Source organism: Phycodurus eques, chromosome 7 (genome assembly GCF_024500275.1).
Source record: "Phycodurus eques isolate BA_2022a chromosome 7, UOR_Pequ_1.1, whole genome shotgun sequence".
Classification (NCBI taxonomy): domain Eukaryota; kingdom Metazoa; phylum Chordata; class Actinopteri; order Syngnathiformes; family Syngnathidae; genus Phycodurus; species Phycodurus eques.
In genome coordinates this window covers 3,993,320-4,016,705 of record NC_084531.1, presented here as the reverse complement: position 1 = coordinate 4,016,705, position 23,386 = coordinate 3,993,320, and the positions used below count along the sequence as shown (strand labels likewise).

Below are 23,386 nucleotides of genomic sequence, written 5' to 3'. Positions count from 1 at the left end.
GGGATGGATGGAAGGGTTTACTTTGAGCGTCCCATGGAGAACAATTATGTAAAAAAAACAACACCCTAGACCAGTGGTCCTAAAGTGTTATATGGTGCAAACTTCCTGTAGTGCAGGGGTGTCAAACTCATTTTTTCGCTGGCCACATCATAGTTATGGTTTTTCTCAGAGGGCTCTTGTGACTATCAAAACCACAAATGTATAGTCACCTCACCATATTACTTCAAATTCACAATTCCTCCGGCAATAGTTTGCTACATAATTACATTGTTAGCAACGAATTGAATTTGAAATCAACAGTCAAGGAAAAAACACAAATATAAAGGAAAGGAAAGCAAAGCAAATTTATTTATATAGCGCATTTCATACACAATATCAAGTTTCAGCCTCATCACTCGATCTGATACGCTTTTCACCTCCAAGACATTCTTACCCAACTCTTCTTTTAAAATAACCCCGACTCAATTTCTCTTCCCATCTACACCATGGTAAAATAATTTAAACCCTGCCCCGAAACTTCTAGCCTTTCCACCTGGTCTCCTGGACACACAATATATCAACCTTTCTCCTAATTATCATATCAACCAACTCCCGAGATTTTCCTGTCATAGTCCCCAGATTCAGTTCTAGGCTCTGTGCTTTCCTCTTCTCTTTCTGCCGAAGAACCCGCTTTCTACCTCTTCTTCTTCTTCGACTTCAACCCACAGTAGCTGAATTTCCACCGGCGCCCTGCAGGTTGATGGCACCGGCGGCGGACGTTGTTAACGATCCGGTATGGAATTCTTTGGATGAACGCATATATTTGTTTGGCAAAGTTTTAAGCCAGATGCCCTTCCTGACGCAACCCTCTGCATTTATCCGGGCTTGGGACCGGCCTACAGTTTGCACTGGCTTGTGCCCCCCATAGGGCTGCACTAAGATGGACTGATGCAAAGTGGAAAAGTGTTATGTGGTCTGACGAGTCCACATTTCAAATTGTTTTTGGAAATTGTGGACGTCGTGTCCTCCGGGCCAAAGAGGAAAAGAACCATCCGGACTGTTATGGACGCAAAGTTCAAAAGCCAGCATCTCTGACGGTATGGGGCTGTGTTAGTGCCAATGGCATGGGTAACTTATACATCTGTGAAGGAACCATTAATGCTGAAAGGTACATGCAGGTTTTGGAGAAACATATGCTGCCATCCAAGCAACGTCTTTTTCATGGACGGCCCTGCTTATTTCAGCAAGACAATGCCAAACCACATTCTGCACATGTTACAACAGCGTGGCTTCGTAGTAAAAGATTTCGGGTACTAGACTGGCCTGCCTGCAGTCCAGACCTGTCTCCCATTAAAAATGTGTGGCGCATTATGAAGCGTAAAATACGACAACGGAGACCCCAGACTGTTTAACAGCTGAAGCTGTACATCAAGCAAGAATGGGAAAGAATTCCACCTGCAAAGCTTCAACAATTAGTGTCCTCAGTTCCCAAACATTTATTGAATGTTGTTAAAAGAAAAGGTGATGTAACACAGTGGTAAACATGACCCTGTCCCAGCTTTTTTGGAATGTGTTGCAGCCATAAAATTCTAAGTTAATGATTATTTGCTACAAACAATAAAGTTTATCAGTTTGAACATTAAATATCTTGTCTTTGTAGTGTAGTCATTTAACTATAGGTTGAACAATCATTGTATTCTGTTTTTATTGATGTTTAACACAACGTCTCAACTTTATTGGAATTGGGGTTGTAGGTAATTTTATATCCCGATAATCAGGGGCAGTTTCTGATATGGCGGCCAAGGTGGCATTGTCTCGGGGGTGAAACTCCACTTTATCTATAAAATAAATATCTTATATAGACCACACAATTAAATTAATAAATGATTGCTTTAAAAGAAATCCAGTGGCCAAATACTAGATACCATTCAAAATATCTAGTAGTACAACCACTTTCAAGGAATGTGCAAAGAATTAAAATAAATATAACACAGTATTTTAAGTAACATTCAAGTATGCCTACCATTTATCCAGTGAAAGTATTACTAAGCGGAGGAAAAGAAATTACAGGGTTCCTTTCGTAGCGACAAAGTAAATCTAACGATGTAAAAGACAATTAGGTGTTTTATAACGTATATATATGATATACTGTATAGCGTTATGTCGCACCGCTCTACAAGGAACGACAGTATGGTGAAGTGAGTTGCCCCGTGCCGAGCTTAATTAAGGCAAAATTAATACTTTGCTGGGATCTTGTGACATTTATAGCCAATCATAAACCTATCATTTAACTTCATAAAAATATATTTAATATTTCAAATAGTGCTATTTATCAAGACTACAACTATAATAGAAACAAACACCGCACTCCACTGTACTGGGGAATATTGGACGATTGAGTGAAGTCACGAGGGGCGGGTCCCTTTTACAATGACGTCACGCTACCGGAAGTAAACCGCTCACGGGACCTCTCGTTGGTGGAAAGCTTGAAATGGCTTGGATGTTATTGTTGCTCTATTTTAACTATGGTAAGCATGCTCTAAGGTAAAATAATGTTCTGTCATTATGAGCCATTCAACAAGGAAACCATATAATTAATACTGTAATATCTTTCTACCCCGACAGTGTCGTCATTTTGTTTCTTCGTCAAGGTGAAATGAGCAGCTGTGTAAACCTTACATTTAGAAACCTGTAACAGGGATACATAACGATTTTCAAATGTAACATACAGCGTGAAACGTTTGCACAAACGGGGGAGGGGGGGGGGGGGGACAGCTGCGACGACGACTCAATATTAAAACGTTAAAGATGAGCACAACTGGTTCTCAACTACTACTAAGCAATCAAGCAGTTATCTTCAACATGCAATCGCTTTGCCAACGGCGGTTTAAAAAAAAAAATCCGAATGAATTAGAGCAGCTAAATAGCCAAATACAGTAAATACCGTGGAACTACGGAAACTGGAGGTTTGTGAACTTGTGGGAGTTAAATGCCCGTCTTCCCCAAAAGCTCATTCTGTATGTCAAAAGGAGTATTAGGGCCACACAGAAAGAAAAAAATAAAATAATAATACACCACGAGAACGTTAGGTTTACTTTAGTAAGACTTACCGGAAAAAAAAAAAAAAAAGTCCCACTTTTTATTTAAAAAGATAAGACTGTAGTCTTCTTATATAAGATTATGATTTTTATCTGGTAACATTTTTGTGTATGACCCTCATACCCGCGATTTCATGCTTTAAACCAAGCTCTAATATTAGGCACTTAAGGAGAACATAGCTCACAGTCTAGCTAGTTTTCTAGCTTTTAATGTACCTAACTCAGTCTCTAAATTGTTTTCTAGGTCTGATGCATGTGTGACAAGCACAGCTCAGTGTCATGGCAGAGGTGCTGGGACAGAGGTGTTTATTGGGCCTTGGTGTACTGTTGGCTTGGCTTGTTCTTTTCCATCTGCTTGTTAATATTTGGCTGCTGTGCGTGTTCACCAGCCTATTGGTGGTACTTGGCGGCTGGCTGGGCTCACAGGCCATCTTGGAATCCAACAGTGTGATTCACCTGGAAAGGTTTGTCACTTTGGAACAGGTAAATCATCACTCATACACTCAAAATAAGTAAGCATTATGGTGTACAGGTTCACATTTACTAGTCACACAATTTGGTTCACCTCGCGATCATTTAAAAATGGCCACAATATATCCCACTGGCCCTCTTCTGGATTTTCTCAGTCATTGATTCCAGTAGAAGTAAATGAAAGCACAATTCATAGTATACATTATAAGGATGTTGGTAGATTTACTTATATATCATTGACAGTGTTGTCAGCTTAACCATGAATAAATGTCATAAAATAGTCAAACCTGAAAAAACCGACACAATCTTTGCTAAATTTCCTTTGTAACATCTCAGTAAATAATGCATTCATCTTCTTGGGAAAATTCAGGTGTATGCAGTCATATACAATATACCGTATTTTCACGACCATAAGGTGCACTTAAAAGTCTTAAATTTTCTCCAAAATGGACGTGTCGCGTTATAATGCGGCGCGCCTTATTTGTGCACAGAGTTCCAAAATCTGTAAATGTTGTTGTTGTGACTTTAATGAGCGCTCCGCTTGACTGACTGGGAGCATTTCCTGCCGACACGCTGCTTGAGGACACTATGCGGACGTAAAGGGGGAACGGTGAGCGTGAAGGAGGACGCTAAAGGCACGCCCCCAGTAGGTATATAGCGCCGGTATATGCGCTGTGCAAAACAACATCGCTTTGGCTAAGAACCCCCGAAAATGGCACCTATGAGGAGACACACTTGCGAAGCACATTTTAAACTGCAAGCTATTAGTTACGTGGAGGAACATTGGAATCGAGCAGCCGCGAGAAAATTAAAGATCAACAAATCCATGGTTCGCAAGTGGAGGAAACAGGAAAACGAGCTTCGCCAAGTCAAGAAGACGAAGCTGAGTTTCCGCGGAAACAAGACGAGGTGGTCCGAGGTGGAAGACCAACTCGAGCAATGGATTAATGAGCAAAGAACTGCTGGGAGAAGCGTCTCTACAGTCACCATTCGACTGAGGGCAATAACGCTTGCAGAAGAAATGAAAATCGAACATTTTCAAGGAGGTCCGTCTTGGTGCTTTCGTTTTATGAAAAACGGCGCCATCTATCCATCCGGGCAAGGACTACCGTGGCGCAGCAACTTCGGCGGATTACATGGAAAAGCTGGCCATCTTCCGCTCCTACTGCAGTAAAAAGATTGCCGACAAATACATCCAGCCCAACCACATCACCAACATGGATGAGGCGCCGCTCACTTTCGCTCACTTTCGACATCCCGGTGAACCACACTGTAGAGGAGAAGGGCACCACCATGGTAGCGATATGCACAATGGGGCACAAGAAGTCGGCTTTTACTGTTGTGCTTGGTTGCCATGGTAATGGACAGAAACTGCAAGGTCAAAACTTTTTAAGAGGAAGACGCTGCCTAAAGAAAAGTTTCCAGCCGAAGTCATTGTTAAGGCCAATCAAAAGGGTGTACGTAGAGTGGCGGAGTGAGGTGTACGTAAAGAGACTGGATGTCTTTTTCCACGCGTCACCGTCCCTGTTGATCTGTGACTCCTTGCGTGTCCATCTCACAGCCACTGTGAAAAACAAGTGTAACTAAGACTGGGAGACAATGCCAAGCGAGTTACGCCACCATATGTGAATGGATTGTGGATGCTTGGGCTAAGGTATCTGCTTTGACTGTTGTCCGAGCTTTCGCGAAAGCCGGCATCATTGCTGAACAGCCCCCCAGCAACGAGACTGACTCCGACAATGACGAGAGGGAACCCGGCGTGTTTGTTGGAGAACTAGCTCAGCTGTTCATTTCGGATACAGAAGATGAGGACTTTGATGGATTTGTGGATGAGGATTGATAAAAAAATAACGTGAGGACATTGTTAAATACAACCTCTACAACTGAACTCTACAACTTTGCTCCCGCTGCCTTTTTAAAAACATTGTTTTAGCGTGCATGCATGCTATATTTTAAGCTAGCGTATGTTTTACCATGCCTGCGCCCAATAATACGGTGCACCTTTATATGTGTTAAATACAGAAATAGACCCCGTAACTGAGACTGCGCCTTTTAATACGGTGCGCTTTATGGTCGTGAAAATACGGTACCTAGTTTCATGAGATTTATGATGAATTTGCCTAGATAGGATCTTTGTACAATATAAACTTGTATTTGTAGGTTTTTGTGGTGGAGAACTGGACTGCATCATAATGCACTTCCCAATATGTATACTGTAGCTAAACAAGATAAAACATTAGAAAGTCCTATCAGGATGATACAGTGCAGTTGTACCATACAACAATAAACACCTCCACTACAATTACATCTTGTTTTCCTCCACAGTATCAATGTCATTACCATCATTATTAACATCATTATCTTCCCCATTATCATTATTAACTATTAAGGCATTGCTTTGATATACTGTACTTTAACTCACATCTTGCATCCCATTCAATTGTGGAATTTTACCTGCATAAAAAGTGTTCAAATGCCAGGTTTTTGAGATGGAAAAAAATTAGACCAAGATAAACCATCACAACACCTTACCCACTTTTAATGTGACCAATGACATTTACAACTCAAATGAAAAATCTAATCTTTTAGGGGAAATCAATAAAATAAAAATAGTCAGTCACTCTTTTTGACTGAGTGCGAGGGCACCTTCTGTGTGCAGCCCTGTTTAGATCACCTCACAAATGTTCAGTTGGTTTCAGGTCTGTACTATGGCTGTTGTTCCACAACCTTAATTTTCTTCTTGTTAAACCATTCTTTTGTTGATTTGGATGTGTGCTTTGGGTCATTGTAAGGCTGAAAGTTCATCTTCAGCTCTCTAGCTGATGTCTGAAGGTTTTGTGCTAACACTGACCAGTATTATGTGGAACTGTGGCTAAAAGTTAAACCTTGGTTTCATTGGAGCATAACACATTTTCCCATGTGTTTGGGAGATTTTTAGTGTCTGGGAGATTTCAAGTGTCTTTTTTTCCTTTAAATAAAAGGCTTATGTTTTGCCACCAAACATAAAATATAAAGAAAACTGGAGATTGTCACATGTACTGAAATGCCTGCTGCTGCTTTAAAGTTGCTGCTGCCCTCATGGCAGCCTCCCTAACCACTTTTCTCGTTTTTTCATCAACTTTAGAGAGACTTCCAGGTGATGTTTCTGTTGTGCCATACTTTCTCCACTTGATGATGATGAGGCCAACTTTCAGATAAACACCTGGTACTCGTTGCAGTTGAATACATACCCACTATTTGATTAATTACTCACAGCATTATTCATGATTTTCTGATCGATTGGACCAGAATCCACAAGGCAGGTTACAAACTGGGACGCACTGTCATCTATCTTGACAGAACGCACACATACACCAACAATAAACGACAATCTAATCAAACAAGATGTTTTATTGTTGTTACTGTTTTGCTCCATGAAGTTGGGGGTTTTTGCACCCAAACACCTGCGTCTTGCTGCCTTGCCGGCTGAACTGGGTGATGTGCTCCCTGCACTGGCACCATGTTGCGGCTGCTGCTAGCCTGGCCAAGGAGGGCTTTCAGTTCCCGGTGGCGTAGAGGCGGACACGTAGAGCGCTGGTGACCGGGGCTCAGAGCTGTTGGTCATCGGGGGTTTGGTCCATTGATTGATCCTGACCCCTTTGATTGCTGGGTGGTGCTCCCCTGGGTGGATCTGCACACTGGCAGAGGCAGCTTGCTGTAGTCCCCTTTGCTTTTAAACATGCGGTGATCCAAACCTCTTTTTAACAAATCCATCCTTGATCCTTCGGATTTTAATAATCTTAGACCGATTTCAAAATGTAAATTTTTATCCAAAGATTTGGAGAAGGTGGTTTCTACACAGCTTTTAAATTTGTCTCTTAACAGCCTCTTTGAGAAATTTCAATCTGGTTTTAGAGCTGGTCATAGCACTGAGCCGCCCTCCTCCAAATAAAAGGCGCAGTCTCAGTTACGGGGTCTATTTCTGTATTTAACACATACATAAGGCGCACCGTATTATTGGGCGCAGGCATGGTAAAACATACGGTAGCATGCATGCATGCTAAAATAATGTTTTTAAAAAGTCAGCGGGAGCAAAACTGATTTCTGTTATTGAAGTATTTAACAATGTACTCACGTTATTTTTTTATCAATCCTCATCCACAAATCCATCAAAGTCCTCGTCTTCTGTATCTGAAATGAACAGCTGGGCAAGTTCTCCAACAAACACGCCGGGTTCCCTCTCGTCATTGTCTGTGTCAGTCTCGTTGCCGGGGGGCTGTTCAGCAATAATGCCGGCTTTCGCGAAAGCTCGGACAACAGTCAAAGCAGAAACTTTAGCCCAAGCATCCACAACCCATTCACATATGGTGGCGTAACTCGCCCAGAGCTGCCTCCTAGTGTGAGTAAAGCTGTGTTCGCCATCTGTCATCCATGGCTCCCACGCCGCTCGCAACTTCACTTTGAACGCCCTGTTTACACGGATGTCCAACGGTTGGAGTTCCTTCGTCAAGCCTCCCGGAATGATGGCAAGCTCAGAGTTATTGCACTCAGTCGAATGGTGACTGTAGAGACGCTTCTCCCGGCTGTTCTTTGCTCATTGTTTCTGCGTTTTGTTTTTCTTTTTTTTCCGCGGAAACTCAGCTTCGTCTTCTTGACTTGGCGAAGCTCATTTTCGTGCTTCCTCCACTTGCGAACCATGGATTCATTGATCTTGAATTCTCTCGCGGCTGCGGCTACTCGATTCCCATGTTCCTCCGCGTAACAAATAGCTTGCCGTTTAAACTGTGCTTTGTAAGCGTGTCTCTTCGTAGTTGCCATTTTCGGGGGTCCTTAGCCAAACCGATGCACGTACTGGAACTATATACCTACAGGGGGCGTGTCTTTAGCATCCCCTATCACGCGCACCCTTCCCCCTTTTCGTCCGCATGCTGTACTCCGTCACGTCTGCCTTCCTCTATATAAGCAGTGTCCCGTCAGAAAATGCTCCCAGTCAGTCAAGCGGGGCGCTCATTAAAGTCACACAAAAACATTTACAGATTTTGGAACTCTCATTCTAAGCCCCGTCCATTTTGGAGAAAATGTAAGACTTTTAAGTGCGCCTTATGGTCGTGAAAATACAGTATGTCAAAAACACACAAGGAATTTGTCTCCGGTAGTTGGAGCTGCTCTAGTACAAAAATAGACAGACATTTTGACAAAAAATACTTTTGAGACATAAAAACACACCACGGAGAGTCACTGGGCAATGAAAGGTTACCGGTAATGTGGTAATGCTGCTACAATTACAGTTGTGCAAATGATAGAGTCCTCTCCCAATTTACAGGCAAGAGGGAAGAAGCTGTTGGAATGTCTGCTTGTTTTAGTGTGCATTGTTCGATAGCACCTTCCTGAGGGAATGAGCTTTAAGAGGTGGTGACCAGGATATGGAGGGTCCAAGACTGTGGGTAGGGGGGTACCGATGATTTTTCCGGCAGTCCTGATTGTTCGTTGCAGTCGGAGTTTGTCCTTTTTTGTGGCAGCACCAAACCATACTTTGATGGATTTACACAGGACTGAGTCGATGACTGCTGTGTAAAACTGTCTCAACAGTTCCTGTGGCAGGCCGTGCTTCGTTAGAAAAGCCGCAGGATATACATCCCCTGCTCTGCCTTTTTGAGGATGGAGTTGATGTTAGTCTCCCACTTCAGGTCCTGAGGGACTGTAATTCCCAGTAACCTGAAGGTCTCAACGGGTGACACAGGGAAGTTGGACAGCGTGAGGCGAAAGATTCTTCCTGAAGTCCACGATCATCTCGACAGTCTTGTGTGTTCAACTCCAGGTTGTGTCGACCGCACCAAAGCTCCAGCAGTTTCACTTCCTGTTGATTATTGAGTGGCATAAATTGTCCTTTCGCTGCTATGCAAAGAACATACAGAGACTAGCGGACCGGAGAACAGTCGCTGCTATTAATGAATGCCCCTCTGACATCAGTTTCTGGATGATGCAAAACTTCTTCCAACTTAACAACTCCAAATTCGAAATAATTCTATTCAACTCACAAAATACCACTGACATGATCAAATTCAGCCATGGTTCCTTCACCGACAACATCAATTACACAGCCAGAAACTTGAGTCATTTTTGATTCAGATTTCACTTTCACAAATCACCTCAATAAAGTAATCCAGTTATCTTTTACCTTATGTACCATAGCCAGGATAAAATCAATACGGATAAAATCAATACTTACCAGACCTGACCTTGAACGTCTGAGTCACACCTTGATTTTCTACCGGTTAGATTACTGCTAATCACTCCTGCGGCATTACCCAAAAATCCCTCTCTTGCCTCCAGCTGGTTCAGAATACAGCAGCTAGGCTTCTCACTGATTCAACTAGATGGCACCACATTTCCCCACTTTTAGCATCACTTCATTGGCTTCCAGTCTGTTTTAGAATTTAGTTTAAGATTTTACTGATAACTTTTAAAGCACGAATGGGCCTGGCTCCGAGCTACATAACTGAACCTTTAATTACATATGAGCCTCAGATCCTCAGTTGAGGGCCTTCCGGTTGTTCCAAAGTCAAGGCTTAAAACTAATGGCGATCGACCATTTTTCATCATGGCGCCTCGACTTTGGAACGGCCTGCCTGTGGAGCTGAGACACGCAAAATCAATGGCATCTTTTAAATCACACTCACACTTTTTTAGACTGGCTTTTACGTGATGACATATGATTGATAGATAGATATTTGTAGAAGCGGGTGCCATTCAATTTCAACATAACCGCTGGCCGGCTCATGGTGTTCATCTCTCGCGCACACTTTACACTTTATATACACCCAAAGGTGGGTTGCTTCAAACAAAAGGTGCTCTGTCCTGAGTCGTTTAACACGTATATTTAAATACCATGAAATAAAAGCTGGAATTCTGAACTTTTGTGTCATCTTCATCTTTTGACCTGAAACCCAAATGTCTTCAGTATACCACAAAAACAAAGGAATTGACCTTGCCGTTCAAATACTTTTGGAGGCGATTGTAGGGTCACCATTATAAATATAGTTACGTATTGTTGTAAAACACCACATGTATGCCTTTTTATAAACTGTATTTGCATAGCTTTGTGGCGTCTGCCCATCAAGCTGGCTCGGTTGCTCCAAACCCAGAAAAACACTTTAAGCAGTGTGTAAAAGCTTACAGTAAATTACAAAGCTATCCTGGGGCCGAACACAGCGCAATTCTGCTTCCGCAATGCTTAGGAATTTCTCCCAAAAGGAATTGAAGCCATTTATTCCTCAACTCATCTGAGTTTGGCAGGTGACACAAAGTTTAATCTTTGCACAAGATGCAGCTGCATTGTCAATCAGCAGTTTTTCCCGAAATGAGTAGGCGTGTACCAACTGTGAAGTGGGCAGGTACTTGAATAATGAGTTAATTTATGATGTCACAAATGCACGGAAATCAGATCTGGTTGTTTTGCAATCCTTATGCGTTTATTGTCTTTTGCATTCAATTGACAAACCGCATAGATGTCATACTTAAATCAGATCACAGACTCACTTTGACCGATGTTATGCATAAAACAGTGAAAAAAAAATGGATTCTGATGGAAGGGGAGCTTAAAGTACCGTTCTCCTGACTGATACCTTTAGAATAATGGGAAAAATGGGATGCTGTTAAAGTTCTCTGCGGACCATGGCTTGAACTATGAGATGCGACTACAAAAATACCAGAAAAAGCGTCCTAGAACATTTGAACTTTATCTGCGTTAATCAGAGGCACCCATAAATGATGGAAGGTGTGTTCTGACTCCCACTTAACACGAGTTTAAATGTGATTTATTAATACTGAACACAGCCACAACCATGATTGGAAAAACGTGGCATTTGAAAAGGGGTGTGTAGACTATATATCCATTGTATTCTGTGCTTATATTTTGATATCACAAAAACCTGGTATTTGAACCGGGATGTGTTGTGAGTACAGTATACAGACAGTTTGACACTGTTAATGGATAAGTTTGAGCTCAACCATTACATACTACTCTACCTCCAATTTCACTTATCTCATTGCTCATTTTCAGATTCCTTCCTCTGTGGAGGATGACTATTACTTGGACCAAGAAATCCACAATTCAGTGAGGAAGATTATTCGGGACTTTGTTTCCTCATGGTACTCGACTGTGTCCTCTGAGACTGGCTTTGAAAAGGAGATTAAAGAAGCCATGATTTCAATGGGCATGGAGCTGAAGATGCGTGCAACACTATTAGACAGAAAAGTATATGTTTCTTTCCAGTATAGACAAATTTACTTGGCTTATATGCAAAAATGTGCATTTTGTGCAAAGGTAGTAAAAGTATATACAGTATTTCTATTTCATTTCTGTCTTTTTGACTGCCTAGATCTATTCAATGTAATCTAGTGATTTCTGTGGCACTAATATAATAATAATATGTTGGCTATGAGATTGGAGTGTTTCATCTGTTCAACTTACTTTCATTTCCTGATTGGCTGCACTCTTAACATTGATTTCAAATTAATTGTATTTTTGCTACAATTGATTACAAACCCTAATTTTATCCCAATACCAATACATTGGGAACACATTTTCTGAGAGATTTTTTTGAGGCACCTTGTTTGATAAGTGGCTTTGAAAATGTATGGGTAGTTGAATTTGCCACCCACATTTATTGACTTTTTGTATTGGTGCAGAAACTAACCCAGAGGATCTTGGAAATGTTTGGCTGCCATCTGCAGGACTACCTTCGAGCCAAGGAGCTGGTTGCTCAGAAGCAGGTGTCTCCAACTACAAAAGTTATTAGTGAGATGGAAAAGTTGTGGCAGGCATATTCCAGAGTTACCACATCTCACTATGTTATGACCAGTGAGGCAGTGGAAGTCAATTACACAAGAGCACTGGTGGACTTATTGCTGCATGTTTTGGTGCCCCCGCCTCATTTGGAAACAGGCACTGGACGATTTGTTGTTGGAGAACTCATCACCTGCAATGTCCTCCTCCCTCTTTTTGATAAACTGTCTGACCCTGACTGGTTGAATCTTTTCATGATAGACATTTTTGGCAGTTCTAACAAACCAAATGAGATGACTGTAGAAGATACTCCAGATTTGTCATTACGACTTCTCCATGCCGAATTAGATCTCACTCTACCACAAGAGACCACATACGCACACCAAAAGAATGCAGATGTCCGTCATCCAAAACCTCAAACAGAAAGGGAAAATTATGTGGAGATGGTCATGCCTGAACTCTCTTTGTATGATGTGGCAGACTCAGACAAGGTCTGCTGTCAACAGAATAACATCGAAGAAGAGGCTTGTCTGTCTTTAAGGAATTCTGTGAGTGGAATTAACTTAAATCCATTTTACCAAGAAAATTATTCTGACCAGGACTCTTCATTAGCTGACTACAAACGGAGTTCCATTGACTCCTTGGTCATGATAGGACAAGAGGACACTTTGTATGACGAACAAAGTGTAATTGAGCGCAGTAGTGGTAAAGACTTGGAGGGTCTTTGTTCCAATCAATTGGATGGATTCTTTCCTAGAGTCTTGGTAAATGCAGAGACATTGGAGCATCCAAATGGCTCATTGGAAAGAACAACACAGAACACTCCCATTAGGAGCCTTCAGAGCATGGAGAGTGACAGTAGCTTCTCTTCAGCAGGGAACACCAATGAACTGACTGTCATGAGCCCATTGCATGGTTCTTCCCCCTTGCCTTCGTTCAGTTTTGAGCCTCTATGTAGCCCTGATGGACCAATCATTATCCAAAATCTTCGTATCACTGGCACGATCACAGCTAAGGAGCACCGTGGCACCGGCTCTCACCCTTATACTCTTTACACCATCAAGGTAAGAACTGTACACTTTTTGGTAATCATTTATTCTTGTCACCATAAATTGTATAGATGTGAAGAAACATATACAATCATATATTAATTATGTTTCAATTAGTTTGAAAAGTGGTCACACGGTGGACGACTGGGTAGCACATCTGCCTCACAGTTCTGAGGACCGGGGTTCAAATCCCGGCCCTGCCTGTGTGGAGTTTGCATGTTCTCCCCGTGCCTGCGTCGGTTTTCTCCGGGTACTCTGGTTTCCTCCCACATCCCAAAAACATGTGTGGTAGGTTGATTGAAGATTCTAAATTGCCCGTAGGTGTGAATGTGAGTGCGAATGGTTGTTTGTTTATATGTGCCCTGTGATTGGCTGACGATCAGTTGAGGGTGTACCACCTTTGCAAAGTCAGCTGGGATAGGGTCGAGAACGCTTTTTGGTTGGCTTTATCCTTTGTTGGTTTTCTGAAGTTATTGCTTGACTGAAAGCTAATTTAATAAATACATCTCTTTCTCTCTGTCTATGTACGTCAAGTGTTGTGTTAGCACATGAATGTGAGTGTGAATGGCTGTTTGTTTATATGTGGCCTGTGATTGGCTGGCGACCAGTTCAGGGGTGTACCCCGCCTCTCGCCCGAAGATAGCTGGGATAGCCCGACTATATGTTCATCATTGTATTCTGTTTTTATTTACGTTTAACACAACGTCCCAACTTCATTGGAATTGCAGATTTAGTAGATCCGGTTTTGATCGTAAGCTATTGTATTGGAGGAAATTCAGCAGGATGAAATATACAACTATCCTTGTCATTGCTTGTTTTTGTGAAGATTCATGTGTATAAACAAAATAAATGCAGTGTAGAACAAAATAATGCCAAGCTATATAATTTCTGATGGCTTTCAGTATGAGACAGCGATGGGTTGTGAGAACCCGGGGCCCATCCATCCATGCTCAGAAGATGGGGACACATTGCACTCAGGTTTTGAAAGTCCATCGTCCATTCACCCAGTGGCCTATCATATGGTCAACAGACGATACAGTGAATTTCTTAACCTACAAGCACGCGTGGAAGAGAGAACAGAACTAAAGAAACTCATCAAAGGTACTGTAGGTTTGGAACTGTATTCTAGTTAGAAATATGTCTGTTCATAAAAATATATGTGCACAGTGACTTTCCGAACACACTGTATATATATAAATTGAGCCCACATCTAAGATGACTTCCAAATGATCATGTTTTGAAGGTGTAAAAGGTCCTAAGAAAATATTCCCAGACATGCCCTTTGGAAACATGGACAGCGACAAGATAGAGGCCAGGAAAGGAATGCTGGAGACCTTTCTGAAGGTATGTGATTGATTGTGATTTTATCTAATAAAAATAAATAAATAAAATGTAAAATGTCATTGCTTTTTGTAATTAAAACATGTTTTTCATTCTTTCCCAGCATCTTTGTGCCATTCCTGAAATAGCCAACAGTGAACAGATGCAGGAATTTCTGGCTCTGAATACAGACGCACGGATTGCATTTGTTAAGAAACCTTTTATTGTTTCACGCATTGACAAGGTTTGTTGCTGGTCATGTTTTCTTTGCATAGGTCATAACTCCAGTTGATATGCTCACTATGAAAAATACATTGATCTCCTTAGTATTATCAAATGGTGTTCTATTCTGTAGTCTGGCTGCTCATAGAAGCACAAGAAAATACAATATTTCTATTTCTACATATGGTAGCATGATGATACAAATGCTAAGCACCTTCTTTTGGGATTGAATAATTATCACTCTGTTGAATTTTCATAACTGCAACAGCTTGATGAACACACTGTATGATGTTTGCCGCGTTTGGATGATTCTATATTTATGCAGATTGTGGTGAATGCAATAGTGGACACTCTGAAGACAGCATTTCCTCGTTCTGAGCCTCAGAGCCCAACTGAGGAAAATGAGGGCGAGATGGATGGGGGGAAGCTTATTAATGAAAAAAAGAGCAAGTATGTGATTCAGAATAAAACATTTCCACAAAAAAGCAAATGCCTCCAACATAAGAAATGTTGAAGTAACTTAATGTTTCTGTTTTTACCAAACATAATATTTGTGTAATCGTCATTAAGCAAAAGGATTTTCTTTCCCCCTTCTCGCAGGTCACGTCTGAAATTCTCTAGTAAAAGCATCCAATTTATAAATGGGTCAGATATGAGAGTACCTGTCTTGTTTAGCTTGGAACAAACTCATACAGTAAGTTATTAATTAATTTTCACTGGTCCACAGAGGTGCTTCCTTGTTTTGGTACATTAGATTGTGTCTCTTTGCTGTACACTCACAGGTGTTTAATGGAATGTCTTTGGAAGATCTGCAACATTTTATTCATAAACAAGAGAATCTGTCCATCACATCTATGCCAAATTGCAGTGATGATCTAATTGTTACAAAATACGGACATTGCCAGCACGACCCTGCCATCGGAAAGCAAAGTCAAGGTCATGGTAAGGCATGAGTGTGGCTCTTTGTAATGGCGGATTTAATGTTATCATCAAGATTTCAGACAAGTTAAACTTGGCGTAAACTAGACAAAGATGAATGACAATGGTGTTGTTATTATGGCTGGAGATTTATTCCCTCTGCTCTTTTTCATTCAAATTTTGTGTTTTGTGCTCCCTTTTTAACATGTCTGTTTTTTTTTCCTTCATATGTAATGAAATAGAAATTAAATAAATAAAATGTATGGTTTAATGCTGATGTAGATTATTCCAGAGCAGATTCAAAAAGATCTCGCAAATGTATTAAATGTACAATGGCTTAGTAGATATTGTTAGTTTGTATGGGAAATGGATGGACGGATACACCAGGGATGTCCAAACTATGGACCGGGGGCCACTTGTAGCATGCCGTCTGTTTTTTTTAGTCGGCCGCAGCGTATAATAAAAATAACGTTTGACACAGCCCGCAACACTATTAAAAACAAACAAACAAACAAAAAGTAAATTTTATATTCAGCTTTTATGTATGTGAAGATGCTAAAACTATTTACAATGAAATTGTTAACAACATTTCTCTCCATAAACAAAAACAAACATTTCAGAAGCAAAATTTGGTTTGGCTCACACTCTACACTATATGAAAGTCCGATTTGTGAACACATCACATGAATGATCCTCAAGTACCTGCTTTAAAAATTGTCAGCTTACTACAAAATGCATTTGTTTTAGTGTTTAATATGGGCGTGTTCAGTGCAGGGGCAGATGTATTCTCATGGGATACAGGGCCCCCCCAAAATTTACTTTAAGAAAGCTGTGATGTTGCAGTTTTTTAAAATAACTATAATATATATAATAAACACAATGTAATTGCTTGTTGCTTTGGTTTTAGCCTGTTTAATATATTAAAGTAAAAATCAAAGTAGCCCTTGCATTCTTTGAGATATCTGTATGCAGCCCTTGTAGGAAAATGTTTGGACATACCTGGTTTAGTAGATACTTAGGGATGCAGTATTTTAATCTATGCACATGAGGGCAGTGTTGGTACATAGATGAAGTGTAGAAATCAGAAGCATTTGCTACATCATACATATTACCTTTCAGTGGTATGCTAAATATATGAAGCAACATCTTTATTTTTTCTTACGTTTTCTATGCAGTGGGCACAGGTGCAGCTGAGATGGCATTGGCTGACGTAGCTTTGAACATCATGTGTCTGCTCATGAGAGAGCAGTGGAGCTGGCTGTGCACTGAGAACATTCAAAGGACCATTAGGCTTCTGTTTGGGACCCTTATTAGCAGGTGAGATTTATGTTGGCGTGTTGAGGTGCCACTATAAGGAGAAGAAACCGATTTGGTAAGAATCTGACTTTTTATCTATAGAGTAGAATGAAATGTCTTTTCCAACAAGTAAATGAATTGAGTAATTTTTATGAGTTGACCGAGTCAAGATAAATAAAATAGTGATGTCTGTATTTTAGCATACCATTATGTACAATTCAGTGTCATTGATAAATTACCTTATCTTTCACATCGCCATTCAAGTAAGTCCAAAAAACTTCTTCAGTCAGGTTTGGCAAGTAAATTGGATACAAAAATAACAAATTGAGGTCAAAAGTAGATGAAAACATTTGAAAAAGTTTAAGGTTATAGCTCACAGGAATAATACATCCACACTTTTGAATAATTATTTTTACTTTGTCTGCTACATTTATAGCAGCTTCCATGCAGAAATCAAGGTTAAGCACTGTATTAAACAGTGTGTTTAGATTTTTAATTATTACTTAAGGAAGGACATGGACGTCTTTGGTTTCGATGATTTTTTTTTAAAAAAACGATTAACAGTAACTGTGATACGAGAACAGAACACAACATTCCAGCTTGTATTTAGACTTGACTTTCACTTTGGGTCCCGTTCTTTGATTTCAAAAAGAAGTTGATCACTTTTTAGACTACATTCGCAATAAAGTTAGTTTTTTGCAGCCAACAATGCTAACCTTTACAGACAGTGACTTTTGGATGACACGATTTCTTTTACATGTTTTTAAAAAACAATTTTCACAAAGAAAGAATTGCTGGAAACTACATTGGAATTTAGACTGTAGACTTTGCCAAGTTGAGACGTGAAGACACGTTTTTCCTATTGGATATTCCACAGAGAGCGAGAATGTTTGTGAGCGGGGGTGGGGGGGGGGCATATATAGGGTTGATGAAAATGGAATGATTGGCCCCTGCAATGCAGCATGGCATCTCTTTTTAAAAAAAAACCAAAACATTTTCTTTTTTTAATTTTTTTTTTTTTTAATTTATAAATAAGCCATGTTAGAGGAGCTTGCTTTCATCTTTGATATTTTTGTGATCTTCCACTTGATTTGTTGTAAAATAAGATTATAAAATTGAAAAACTAAACTGTTACCACTGCAGAAACACTGTACATTATATCACCATTGACCCTGAAGAAGTGGTCCCGTGATAAACTACCCAAACATTTGTTTCTGAGTAAACTAATATGCTGACAGTGCTGTCCACTTCTGGCCTTCTAGTCAAATGGTGTGACCTGATGCTCCCTGGGGTCTCGGTACAAAAATATTGTTGCCTCATTTTGATACGCCGTCTGCTATTTTAAATAGTTATAGCGGCCAAGTATGACAGGCCTTGTGCTTTTGTTTGACCTCGTCTATATTAGGCAGCAGTCTGTCAGCACTGCAGTGACAGCTCTGTGAGACAGGTATCTCCCCTTATTTGTCATATCTTTGGACAGCACACAGAAGCATCTTCTTCCCTACAGTTAAGGAGGAATAGGATTTTTTTCTTAGACTGCTATTGGAAGTTAAAAGTAACAGCAATAGTATTGCTGTCATGTTTGTGTATTTAAAGTTGACAGACATGGGAGGGCATAAACAATGTTCTTTTCGGTTACAGCTAATTGTCTCTTCCAATGCAATGCCTGCTGCACAAGTTGCTTAATTGCTTTGGAATGCTGGTTGCAGCTGTGGAAAAAACCTGGGTTCGTGATTGTTATGATCATAATTTCACAATATGATTTTCAGAGCACCCGCTTTGGCATGGATTGTGGTAACTTAATACAGTGTAGGCTGCCAAAATTTTAGACCAAATCCTGCCACAAAGCTTCATGCTCCAATTAGTTCAGTGGTTCCCAACCTATTCTACTAGTTCTTGCACCCCTCAAAAAATATTTATGTATATAATATCAGAAAATATTTTTTTTTTTATTTGAGACCCAATCAGTGATCTATTCTAGTCATTGCATAAAGGGCTTATTCAGTGTGTCAGTATGCATGTACCCGCTTTGGCTTTATGATGGGATGTTTGTTAGCTTCTGTTACTACTTATTTTCCTTTCAGCTTGTCCCATTAGGGGTCGCCACAGCGTGTCATCCTTTTCCATGTGAGCCGATCTCCTGCATCCTCCTCTCTAGCAACAATTGCCCTCATGTCTTCACCCACGACATCCATCAACCTTCTCGTTGGTCTTCCTGTAGCTCTCTTGCCTGGCAGCTCCACCCTCATCATCCTTTGACCAATATACTCACTATCGCTCCTCTGGACGTGTCCAAAGCATCGAAGCATGCTCTCTCTAACTTTGTCTCCAAAACATTTATCCGTTCCACTCTGGGTACTCTGTCATAAGCTTTCTCTAGGTCTACAAAGGCACAATGTAGCTCCTTCTGACCTTCTCTGTTCTTTTCCATCAACATCCTAACAGCAAATAATGCATCTGTGGTACTCTTTCTCGGCATGAAACCATACTGTTGCTCGCAAATACTCACATCTGTCCTCAGTCGAGCCTCCACCACTCTTTCCCATAACTTCATTGTGTGGCTCATCAACTTTTTTCCTCTATAGTTCCCACAGCTCTGCACATCACTCTTGTTCTTAAAAATGAGCACCAGCACACTTTTCCTCCATTCCTCAAGCATCTTCTCACTCGTTAGAATTCTATTGAACAACCTGGTCAAAATCTACATAGCCATCTCTCCCAGATGCAACCGTACCTCCACAGTTATGTCATCAGGACCAACTGTCTTTCCATTTTTCATCCTATTTAGTGCCTTTCTAACTTCCCACTTACTAATCATTGCCACTTCCTGGTCCACCACAATTGTCTCTTCTACTCTTCCTTCTCTCTCATTTTCCTCATTCATCAGCTCCTCAAAGTATTCTTTCGAGCACACTACTGGCACCAGTCAACAAATTTCCATCTCTATCCTTAATCACACTAACCTGCTGCACATCCTTCCCATCTCTATACATCCCTCTGTCTGGCCAACCTCTATAGATCTTTTTCTCCTTCCTTAATGTCCAACCTAGCATACATGTCATCATATGCCTCGTTTGGCCTTTGCCACCTCTATCTTTGCCCTCCGTCGCATCTCAATGTATTCCTTTCTTCTCTCTTTGGTCCTGCCAGTGTCCCACTTCTTCTTAGCTAACCTATTTCCTTGTATGATTTCCTCTACTTTGAGGTTCCACCACCAAGTCTCCAAAAGATACACCAAGTACTCTCTTGCCTTTCTCTCTGATCACCTTGGCTGTAGTGGTCCAGTCTTCTGGAAGCTCCTCCTGTCACCTCTTCTCTAAAAGACGCACAGCACTCTTCCTTTCTCAGCTTCCACTACATGGTTTTCTGCTCTGCCTTTTGTCTTCTTAATCATCCTCCCCATCATCAGAGTCATTTTACACACCACCATCCTATGCTGTCTAACCACACTCTCCCCTACCACTACCTTACAGTCGGTAACCTCCTTCAGATTACATCGTCTGCACAAGATGTAATCCACCTGCGTGCTTCAACCTCCGCTCTTGTAGGTCACCCTATGTTCCTGCCTCTTCTGGAAGAAAGTGTTCACTACAGCCATTTCCATCCTTTTTGCAAAGTCTACCGCCATCTGTCCCTCCAAGTTCCTTTCCTGGATGCCAAACTTACCCAGCACTTCTTGATCACCCCTATTTCCATCACCAATATGTCCATTACTAACTCCACCAATCACGACTCTCTCTGTCTGGGACGCTCTGAACTACTTTGTCTAGCGCCTTCAATAATTTCTCTTTCACCTCTACGTCACATCCTACCTGTGGGGCATAGCCACTAATCACATTATAGATAACGCCCTCAATTACAAGCTTCAGCCTCATCACTCGATCTGATACTCTTTTCACCTCCAAGACATTCTTAGTTAACTCTTCCTTTAAAATAACCCCTACTCCATTTCTTACACTATGGTAACAATAATTTGAAACCTGCCTTACTTAAACTTCTAGCCTTACTGCCTTTCCTTTCTCCTGGACACACAATATATCAACCTTCCTTCTAATCATCATGTCAACCAACTCGTGAGATTTTCCTGTCATAGTCCCAACATTCAAAGTCCCCACATTCAGTTCTAGGGTCTGTGCTTTCCTCTTCTCTTTCTGCCCTAAGAACCCGCTATCCACCTCTCCTTCGTCTTCGACGCACAGTCGCTGAATTTCCACCGGTGACCTGCAGGTTAACGGCGCCGGTGGCGGACATTCTTAACCCGGGCCACGATCGATCTGGTATGGAATTCTTTGGATGAACGCTCATATTTGTTTGGCAAAGTTTTAAACCGGATGCCCTTCCTGACACAACCCTCTACATTTATCAAGGCTTGGGACTGGCCAACAGTTTGCACTGTCTTGTGCCCCCATAGGGCTGCATATAGCTTCCTTTACTGTAAGACATAATTCTCCCCTCCTAAGTCCAAGTTGTGCTGCAGCACCCCTAGTCCTCCACTGCACCTGTCACTCAATGACTGAGTGATTTTTTTTTTTTTTACTTCCTAAAATGGCATATTAATGTGCACATAAACAATTCAGATGGGACTAGGAGCCCTTGATGACAAGTTGATGTTGTCGGTGAGGATGAGTGGAGGATTTTAAGCCTGTCAGCAGGTGTCTTTGGGAAATGACCTCAGTCCTACATTGTGCTTCTTTCAGTGTTTGTCACTGTTTTTGCTTCACTATTTCAGGGATCTTTTTCTGCCATTGAGTGTTTGCTTGAGTTTCAACTGGCATAAATGAATGTGATGTCTTACTGCATGAGTTAGTCAATGACGATATTATTGTTGTAAATTTAAAAAAAAAAAAAAACACAAACCCAACCAGTTTTGAGTTTGTCTTATGGTTATGCTCCAACATTAACATGATGGAGAAGGCATATTTTTGTAAGGAGTATTCTATGTTACCAGTGAGTTCATCATAATTTGCTTATTATGGTCATTGTTTGATTAATTTTTGCACCATGCACAGGGTTATGTAATTAGGATTGGTAAAAAGTTGGTTATGAGTAGTGCTCTCATGAGAAATGACTTTTTTTTTTTTTTTATATCTGTGCGATGATAGAGTTCTGACACAACTGGCTCTGTGCTATCATATGTTGTCCAGATCACTTTGCATGAACAGATCCTTTACTCTGTAGCCACCTGCAGACTTGAAAACTTGAGGAAAAAAAAAAAAAAAACAGATTCACGTAATTTACCACATCCAAAAATATTTTATCTGTTTTGATATATTAGCAGGATTTGTCTTTGGGTTTGATTACCCCTGATTTGTTGTTATATGTGAGGAGCCTAACTGTCTTCCAGATGGGATTTTAATCGCAGTGATTCCTAGAATTTGGAATTCAGAATGGACACGATGTTTCAACTGGCACTTCCTCCTGTCAGGGTTTTTTAAAAAAAAAAAAAAAAAAAGAATTTAAAATAAATAAATAAATAAATCATGTGCTAACACAACACTTGACGTACATAGACAGAGACAGAGAGAAAGAGATGTATTTATTAAATTAGCTTTCAGTCAAGCAATAACTTCAGAAAACCAACAAAGGATAAAGCCAACCAAAAAGCGTTCTCGACCCTATCCCAGCTGACTTTGCAAAGGTGGTACACCCTCAACTGATCGTCAGCCAATCACAGGGCACATATAAACAAACAACCATTCGCACTCACATTCACACCTACGGACAATTTAGAGTCTTCAGTTAACCTCCCATGCGTGTTTTTGGGATTTGGGAGAAAACAGGAGTACCCGGAGAAAACCCACGCAGGACGGGGAGAGCATTCAAACTCCACACAGGCGAGGCCGGATTTGAAGCCAGGTCTTCAGCACTGTGAGGCAGATGTGCTACCCAGTCGTCCACTGTACCACCTAGAAATTAAATTAGTAAAAGAAAAACAATAACACATTTTTGTAAACCAACAAACATGCTTTGCACAAATTGGTCTCAAAAGTGAAACTAACAAAAAACTTACAATATTTTTACAGTTTTTTTCATTGATGCCTGAGTCATATATTTTTCCAGTACTTTAGTTTTAAACATAATTTGAAAAACACATTTTCAAGTCATTGTCATGTCTAATGGGCCTGTTTGGGTAACACCTCAAATAGAGACATATCTTTGTTTTACACGTGGACAAAAGTACCGGTACCCCATTGTTAATGAAAGAAAAACCACAGTGGTCACAGAAATAACTTGAATCTTACAAAAGTAATAATAAATAAAGATTT

At 40.7% G+C, this 23,386-nt stretch overlaps 1 protein-coding gene across 3 annotated transcripts in view; it reads left to right on the top strand.

The window, feature by feature from the left end:
• The first annotated feature begins 2,418 nt into the window (after positions 1–2,418).
• The window catches only part of snx19b (sorting nexin 19b), a 42,529-nt gene continuing 21,561 nt past the window's right edge, over positions 2,419–23,386 (top strand). For all 3 annotated transcript variants that reach the window (XM_061681189.1, XM_061681190.1, XM_061681191.1), the window contains exons 1-11: positions 2,419–2,507; positions 3,322–3,560; positions 11,590–11,784; positions 12,219–13,379; positions 14,267–14,465; positions 14,608–14,708; positions 14,809–14,928; positions 15,232–15,356; positions 15,507–15,600; positions 15,689–15,848; positions 17,000–17,141. In XM_061681189.1, coding sequence (XP_061537173.1) covers positions 3,357–3,560; positions 11,590–11,784; positions 12,219–13,379; positions 14,267–14,465; positions 14,608–14,708; positions 14,809–14,928; positions 15,232–15,356; positions 15,507–15,600; positions 15,689–15,848; positions 17,000–17,141 — 2,501 coding nt within the window. In that variant the 5' untranslated portion in view covers positions 2,419–2,507; positions 3,322–3,356. The remainder of the gene's footprint in view (positions 2,508–3,321; positions 3,561–11,589; positions 11,785–12,218; positions 13,380–14,266; positions 14,466–14,607; positions 14,709–14,808; positions 14,929–15,231; positions 15,357–15,506; positions 15,601–15,688; positions 15,849–16,999; positions 17,142–23,386) is intronic.